Source organism: Helianthus annuus, chromosome 17, assembly GCF_002127325.2.
Source record: "Helianthus annuus cultivar XRQ/B chromosome 17, HanXRQr2.0-SUNRISE, whole genome shotgun sequence".
NCBI classification, from domain to species: Eukaryota; Viridiplantae; Streptophyta; class Magnoliopsida; order Asterales; family Asteraceae; genus Helianthus; species Helianthus annuus.
The window spans coordinates 4,235,837-4,244,322 of record NC_035449.2 but is presented as its reverse complement, the minus strand read 5'-3'; the positions used below and the strand labels follow the sequence as shown (position 1 = coordinate 4,244,322).

The following is an 8,486-nucleotide window of genomic DNA, read 5'->3' as shown; positions in this document are numbered from 1 at the left end:
CAAACATAAAGGACAAAAAGTGCAATTTATCTCTTATATATTTAACAAAGAGTTAATTGCCCGGATGGTCCCTGTGGTTTCACATTTTTTCACGTTTATTCCCCACCTTTCAGAAATAGCAAGTATGCTCCCTATGGTTTGTCATTTTGTTACTCGGATAGTCCCCTGACATTTACTCAGGGGACTATCCGAGTAACAAAATGCAAACCATAGGGAGCATACCTGCTATTTCCAAACTATCTGACATCTACTTAGGGGACTATCCGAGTAACAAAATAACAAACCATAGGGAGCATACCTGCTATTTTCAAAAGGTGGGGACTAAACGTGAAAAAACGTTAAACCACATGGACCATCCGGGCAATTAACTCTTTAACAAATAAGACCAAAACATGATTTCAACAAGAAACGATAATTCTATTTTTAAGGCATGGTAGACAAATAATAACAAAACTATAAGACATACAAAGAACTGCAATAACAGGGCTAAATTGATAAGGGAGCACTTTAAAGAAGAACTGCAATGCAAACTAAATGGTAAAAATACCATAAACCACAACTAAACCATCAAAAATAAGACATACAAAGAGATGAAATGAGGCAGTGGATACACACTCTCGCTTATACATGATTCGTTTATACATCCCCAGAAAACCGCTCACTTGGTATAAGAGTGCAAACGACAAGACATACAAATAGAAACTAAGGTTGTAATTTGGTACACAACACTTGTACAAATGTCTTAGTATGACCAGGTAGAATGGCAAAGAGTGAATATTGTACACAAATCTCCCTCGATCCAAAAAAGGCGATAACTTTCTCAAACAATAACCGCTAACAGAAAACAAATATTGATAGGTCAGAAAACCAAACAGATAATCGCTTGATTTGCAGTCTGTTTTTCCTTGTAATCAACGAGTTTTACCCTGAATAAATCCACTTATACTGTAAATTTATGCTTTTGATTCCGTTATTCAGAGATCCATAGAAGTCTTCGGCTAGGAGCAGGAGGGGCTAATCCGGGAATATCGCGAATGTCTTTGTTGTTTGGATGAACAAGCTGTAATTTAGAGATCATAACATCAAATAAGGATTAAAGATGACAAAAAAATGGTTTGATATTCTTTTTAGTTATTTAGCTTAAAATTAATCTCATAAAAGAAGAAAATTTCAAGCATAGTTATTGTGAAAATGGAGTAAAATGCCATTTTCGTCCTTGAGGCTTGGCCAATTTTGCGACTTTCGTCCAAAGGTTTGTTTTTCCGCATCTGGATCCAAAAGGTTTGAAATATTGCCATTTTCATCCGGCTCATTAACTCCATCCATTTTTCTCCGTTAAGTCGGGGGTGTTTTCGCCTTTTTTGTTAACTTAAAGGGCAATTTCGTCTTTTTCACTTTATGTACAAGCATTTAGCATAATCTACAAGTATTCAAAAGACCGAATTGCCCTTTAAGTTAACAAGAAACACGAAAATCCCCGTGACAGAACGGAGAAAAATGGATGGAGTTAACAAACCTGATGAATATAGCAAGATTTCAAAACTTTTGGATCCAAATGCGAAAAAACAATCTTTGGACATAAGTCGCAAAACTGGCCAAACCTTAGGGACGAAAATGGCATTTTACTCGTGAAAAAAATAAAAATAAGATTAAAAAAAAGTAGGAATGTACCTTCACAATAATTATAGATATAACACCAACCACAATAAGGAAGAGCAAAGCCATGATGCATCGATCAGTTGCAACCTACATAGTGAATTAATTAATTAATATGAGCAATTAGAAAGAACAAGAAATAAAAAATTAAAAAAAATAGTTATAATAATAAATAGGGTGGTGAATAGTTCAGAGATTTACCTGCCTACCAATTTCCTTCACTAATTGAGAAGCCTTCTTGATTGAAAAATGAATTGAATCAAGTTCATTAACAATTCTACTCATTTGTTCTGTCTGAAAATAAACCGATAATGTTAGATCTCCACATGTTTAAAAAAACTGAACGATTCAACAAGGTAAGATGACGTACTTGTGCTTTAAGTGCTGCTGCAGTCTCGGTTCCCACATTTATTGTCTCGTGAACAACCTATTAAAAATATGTTAGGGAATATGCAAGAGTTAAGATCCGGTACAAACATTATGTTATCTAAAAACAGTCTAAGCAGATCTTGAACGTTGATTAATTGGATCAAGAGCTAGAATTGATTACACATCATCATTAGCAATTAGTCAAATAATATATTCTTTCATAAGAAATATTTTAGTCATTTAGTCATTTTCCATTAACTAATTCCACCATCTTTTTAAAACTAAAAATAACTTTTATATATATTTTTTTTAATTGTACCATAAAATCAAGCCTTTTTATATCTTTAATATGAGTATAATATTGATATATTTCTTTAAAAAATGACATTTTCTAAAAAGTTACCAATATGTGCTTTAAAACTGTGCTAGTTATGTAACTGTAATGTGTTGTTATGAAAAATGTATTGTGCTGGTTTTTAAATCTATATATATGATGTTAATTTTATATGCAACGGTTATGTGCTACTATTTGGAGGTGAACTTGTTCTATGCTAGTTATGTAATTGGAATGTGTTGTTATTCATCTACAAAATTTAAAAAGCATGAAATTAGGGATTTTCAACATGTATAATAAAAAAGCCAAAAAACCCCTTACAACTATTGGTTCCTACAGTTTCTATACTAAATATGGTTTGTATATGATCCTAACGCTCTGTTCCCGAGTTAACTTAATGAGGGATAAGAAAAGAAAGCAAAAGTGAGAAAGGAAAGGACGAGAAAGGAAAAAAAAAAAAAAAAGATGTCTTTCCCACCGTTTCCTCCCAAATCGGAAGGAAAGAAAAATTAAAGAATTTAGCCTAGTTTTCCTGTCATTTCCTTTCTTTTCCTTCCTTAAATGAAACTCGGGAACACGACATGTTCTATTTTCCTTTCTTTTCCTTTCTTAAATGAACCTCTGGAACACAAAATATTTTTACTTTCTTTTTGTTTCCTTTCCTTTCCTTCCGTTAGTAAACTCTGGAACACAGTGTAAGTCTTAGTTACTTAGTATATACAATACTAACTCTTCATATGACTATTTTATATCCCATCCATATGTTACAAAGTATAGAATTGTTTCCGAGAAGATGCTAACCTTTTTTGACCGTTCAATAGCTTGGTCAGTTTCATCCATCATTTGATGACCGTTATCCATTAGTTGCTGGTTTGTCATGGCTGAAATATAAACATAATTACTTAAATGTTACTCGTAAGTGATGTGATGAGATGTAATACAACGATTAATGTTGTACCAGGTTCTTACATGAGGCTTGTAAGCCATTGTCTTCCTCAAATCCTTCAGCGGGCCCACCAAAGAGATCAACACGTTTATTTTGAATGTTGGTTGCATATCTAGATCACCCAACAAAAACACAAATAAATTAAGGTCATAATTATTTATACATGATTTAAAAGGTATATAATAAAACAACAACAAATGAGACTTTTTTGTGGTCACTTTTAAGAAGTGCATAAATATGAAATAATCATAGGCCACTACAAAGATGTGTAAGGTATATGAAATAATCATAGGCCACTACAAAGATGTGTTAGGTAAGGTGTTTATGAAGACTTAAAGACTCACTGTTTTTTCAGTGCAACGTATGAATTCAACTCCTTGACCTGAATAAAAGTGGAATAGTTGTAATCAGATAAACAACAATGCAATGTGTATCGTAGCACAAAGAAAATTTGAAATGAGACTACACCATTGATTGTTTTTTCTCATTCAGTATCTTGCTGGTATCAGGATCAACTGTGTGTTCTAGTTCCTTGACTTCTCTATCAAACTCTTTGATAAGCCTGAAAATAACAAAATGTTGTATATTAGATTAACTTATCAAGGAATGTAAGTAACATTGTCGTGAAACTTATCAACTTAAAAACATTTATTGGGCAGTCCGTAAATAGATATTGTTAAAACTTTGTGCGCATGGTGTATGTTAGTCTTAACGAGTATGTGTAAGTCAAACGCATGAGTCCTGCGTTTGACATGTGACATCCGGTGTATGATGGACAACGTACGTGTCATACGTTAAGTGATGACAAACGCATGTGTTATGCCTTGTAGCTCCCAACGTATGAGTCTAGACCTATATATAGATGAGTCATGTGTTGATAGTGTTAAGTTAGATTTGAGAGGAGATTGGACGCACTTGTTCGTTCCCTGAGCTTGATGATGTAAACTCTTTCGGTATGAGTGAAACTATGATGACTAATGTTATGTTGCCGTAATTTCTACCGCATTTGTTTAACTAACTAAAACTTCCGCCTCGAACGTTTATAAACACTGATCCGTAGGATTTTGATCCGGATCACACTATGTCACTATCACATATTTTCAAATTCGGTTGCTTTGTAGAGATTGAAGAACTAAGCACAAATAGGTTGGAGTGAAATTCTTTGTATTGAGCCATCATATTCATACCCAAGGCTTGAATACAAAATTTCTCATTATTACTGCCATATAACTTCATATTGACATTTTGTTCAGGTATATTGCATATGCTGTTTTACACAAACTACCCATATGAAACAATCTAGCCATAACAATAACGTATGCTAGCAGTTTAAAAAAAGATTATTTTGTCTTCAAAAGGTAAGCACAGAGTGGTTAGCGGTTACTCAAAAATCTTCCAGTTCCACTTGACTGCGGTGTGACTGTCCCACAGGATCAGTCCACTTCCCTTAATGACTATACAAAATAATCAAAAGTTACCTTTTACATTCGCGCATCTTTCCGGTGAGATCTTCCAACTGCCTACTCTGCCTGCTTGCATCTTTGATCTTCTCAAACTTTTGAAATCCATTTCTGCATCAAAATTAATCACAGCTTTCACATTTAAAAGTTTTAGGTTTAAGATCATAAGAAACAAGCTGCATCATTCTAATAAATAATGATTCTATTTTATCAATGTGAAGTTACATATGCATTACAACATAAATTTCTAAACACATAGAACAGACGGTTACATAAATGTTACTATAAATCCATGTGTTGTGAGCCTGTGAGAGGAAGAATATAAAAAGAAGGCACAAACAATCAAAAATAAATGACAACTAAGATTTTGTCGATTAAGCTTACAGAGATATTTAAAAGGAAAACTTACAAATATAGACATTGTTGACCAAAATCCTTCCACTACCGACATCACTTATCAGCCGTTTTCCAAAGTAGTCTCAGCCATCTTTACCATCACGCAAAAAGCGAGGACTTAGCCGTCTCAGACGCCTCAAAAAGCGTGTAGGCTTAGCCGTCTCGCAAACGTGTAGGCTAAATCCTAGTCTTCTCAGCCGTCCCGCTAAAAGTGTAGGCTAAATCCTAGCCATCTTAACCATCGGAGCTGATGTGGCAGCTTCTGATTGGTGGAAATACGGCCGACTACTTTGGTAAAGGCTGCATACGATGTCTATATCGGAAAGTTTTTGGTCAACAATGTCTATTATCGTAATTTTCTATATTTAAAACCTAAGTCCTCATAATCAAACTAAATAGCAATCAAGTCTCTGCAAGCTAAGCTGTACATCAAATTAAACATCTAATTTTCTCAACTTAACCAAGCCTCTAAACCCTAAGATCTAGATTCTACTAGTTAGCATATGCATCTACTACTGTACTACATGTGCACACACATACAGACATACACATAAACATGATCTATAACTATCCTCACACAATTCAATTCAAATCAAAATTAAAAAAAAACGCTTACGAAAGTGCTCGAAAAATATCAGCAATCTGTCCGTCAATCTCGCCGAGCTCCTCGCTGATGCTCGAAATCGAAAACGCCATAGTTCACCGATTCAGATCCTCGGTGAATCACAAAACTTTCTCAACTCAGATCTGGAAAATGTTGTGACTACGGTGAATTTCTTCCAAACTGTAACAGATTGAAATTGTGTATGAACTAATCAGATCAGAACAATGCAGGTCGATTACGTCATGAATCGGATCGAAAACTTGAGAGTTGAATCAGATGAAGATGCTGAGAGATGAAGACAGGTACCTATGAGCTGTGAGTTTTGTGATGAGTGATTTTGTTGTACGTTGTGCATTGGATGTTGTACTCAGGTAATTTAAAACAGAGACCCTAAGTTTCGGCCGTTTAAACCGATGAGTGGGGCCAAGGACCAAGATGTACCCAATTTATTGGATAATTGAGGGGGCTAATTACATGTGGACACGTTTATATATTTGAAAACTAGATTAGATTTTGGTTTTCTTAAAAATATCTAAATTTTTATATCTAATCTAGTTAAAATGTCTAAATTTTTTTAGAGTTAAATGTCATTTTAGTTCTTGTGGTTTGGTCTATTTTCTCAGTTTAGTCTAAAGGTTTTATTTTTCGTCTGTGAGTGTAAAAAGGTTTCATTGTTGCCATTTTAGTCCATTGGGTTAACTTCATCCATTTTTTCTATTAACGAGAAGGGCAATTCGGTCATTTTATATGGTCGAATTGTCCTTCTAGTTAACAAAATTACATATAAAATGATTGAATTGTCCTTCTCATTAACAGAAAAAATGGATGAAGTTAACCTAGTGGACTAAAATGACAATGATTAACCCTTTTTAGACCTACAGACGAAAAATGGAACCTTTAAATTAAACTGTCAAAATGACCAAACCACGACATTTAATTCATTTTTATATCTAATCTAGTTAAAAATGTCTGAATTTTTATATCGAGTTTTCCTATAAAAGAGGAAAAAATCATAGTAGAGGAAGGAGGAGGGGTGTTCTTGTAAAAGTGGATAGGAGAATTGAGACTACATGTTTATAGAAGGTTTGTGAGTTTATCGGTTTTTTACTCGAAAATTCCATCGTGATGATCCGCTTTAATGCGGTGTGAATGCTTTTATTAGCTTGGGATATATAACTAGTATATATGATTCACCTATAGTTAAAAAAAAGGATTTACGGTGAAAAATTGAAAACAAGCAAACTCAATAGAAATAGTAATTGAATTAACTGGTTTAATGTTGACTTCGGTTATTAGATTAACAAGATGAAAACAAAAGTGTAGCAAAAGGCGAAAAGGTAAGACATCATCTACAACGTACAAAAACAATATATTGAAAAGTTAAAATCTGTTGTGAATGTTCCTTGGAAGTTGGAAGGAGTCGTTTGCCAAATTAAGGTAGTGTTTGGTATGCATGAATGAGAGGTGGAATGGAGTGGATAATTACGAGGGAATGAAGAAAAACGTGTTTGGTTGGTCAATGGAATGGAATCACCCATTCCAAAATGCATTCCATTCCCTCAAAATCATTCCTTCCACCCCCCATGTTTTTTTTCCATTCCATCCCCCCTTTTTTTTGAACAACTCTTGCATCATTTATCAAAACACCACAACCCACCACCTTCGCCACAACCCACCACCACCACCCACCACCACCCACCGCCGCCACCCGCCACCACCTCACCCCGACAGCCGCCGCCGCCACCCACTCACCACCGTTATCACCCACAGCTGTGACCAACCGCCAACGACACTCGCCGCCGCCCACCACCACCATCGTCGACGCCACCACCACCGCCACCTGCCGCCGGCGCCACCAACCGCCACCTCTGCTGCCACCCACCACCAACGGCCACCTTGCCACCACCACCACTCGTCGTCGTCGCCGCACCGCCACTCGCCGCCACCACCGCCACCACCACCACCACCCATTGTCGCCGTCGACACCCACCATCGCCTCCTATAACCACCCATAATCACTACCACCGACCACCACCACCACTCACCGCTGATTTTATTACTCCGTTTTTTCTTGCCTACCGAATAATACACAATAATACCTCATTCCATTCACATATGGTAACCAAACAAGACATGGAATGGTAATGATCTATTGCATTCCCTCGTCCATTCCATTACCTCGTCCATTCCATTCCTTCTTCCATTCCATTACCTCATACCAAACAGACCCTAAGTGTCTTATTAGACCTAACCGAATTGTTATACTTGTTCACTGTGACAGTTAAAGACGTTAATATGCATTTAGCCCTCGAACACACAACGTTAAGTTTCATATATATTTAGTAACTTTTTAGGGTCGCTAGTGATAAAGACAAAAAAAGTTAACGTGTAGACACCAATGAGGACAAAGTATATAACGTTTTTAGAAAATATACAATCAACCTGGCTATGTCGAGTCACCCCAAGCCAACCTTCGCCCCCAAAATCGATCACCACCCAATTACAGTCACCCCAAGCCAACCTTCGCCCCCAAAGTCGATCACCACCCAATTACATCCGACGAGGTGCAAACGTGTGGTGACCACTGTTATAAATAGCCCGTTCATGTGGCCTAACGGATCATTTGAGTAAAGTTGCCAATATGACACAATTACAAGTTCCTAACATATACTTGATGGAAGTAATTGTTATAAGTTAAAGGGACTTTACGATTTTCCTTTA

At 36.1% G+C, this 8,486-nt stretch overlaps 1 protein-coding gene across 1 annotated transcript; it reads right to left on the bottom strand.

Moving 5' to 3' along the window:
- Positions 1-551: 551 nt before the first annotated feature.
- LOC110920882 (novel plant SNARE 11) lies at positions 552-6,138 on the bottom strand. The gene is made up of 10 exons (XM_022165097.2): positions 5,778-6,138; positions 4,784-4,876; positions 3,774-3,867; positions 3,650-3,687; positions 3,329-3,417; positions 3,161-3,240; positions 2,027-2,083; positions 1,858-1,950; positions 1,672-1,746; positions 552-1,060 (listed from the first exon to the last, which is right to left on the bottom strand). The coding sequence occupies exons 1-10, from the start codon at positions 5,855-5,857 to the stop codon at positions 971-973; spliced, it is 789 nt and encodes a 262-aa protein (XP_022020789.1). The 5' UTR covers positions 5,858-6,138; the 3' UTR covers positions 552-970.
- Between the last annotated feature and the right edge of the window lie 2,348 nt (positions 6,139-8,486).

Excerpts from the sequence above, each read along its gene's own strand:
- LOC110920882 (XM_022165097.2), bottom strand. The coding sequence starts at position 5,857 with ATGGCGTTTTCGATTTCGAGCATCAGCGAGGAGCTCGGCGAGATTGAC. Across the intron at positions 3,241-3,328 it reads CAATGGCTTACAAGCCTCAT|CCATGACAAACCAGCAACTA; the intron begins GTAAGAACCTGG and ends TTTATATTTCAG. Across the intron at positions 2,084-3,160 it reads CTATTGAACGGTCAAAAAAG|GTTGTTCACGAGACAATAAA; the intron begins GTTAGCATCTTC and ends TATTTTTAATAG.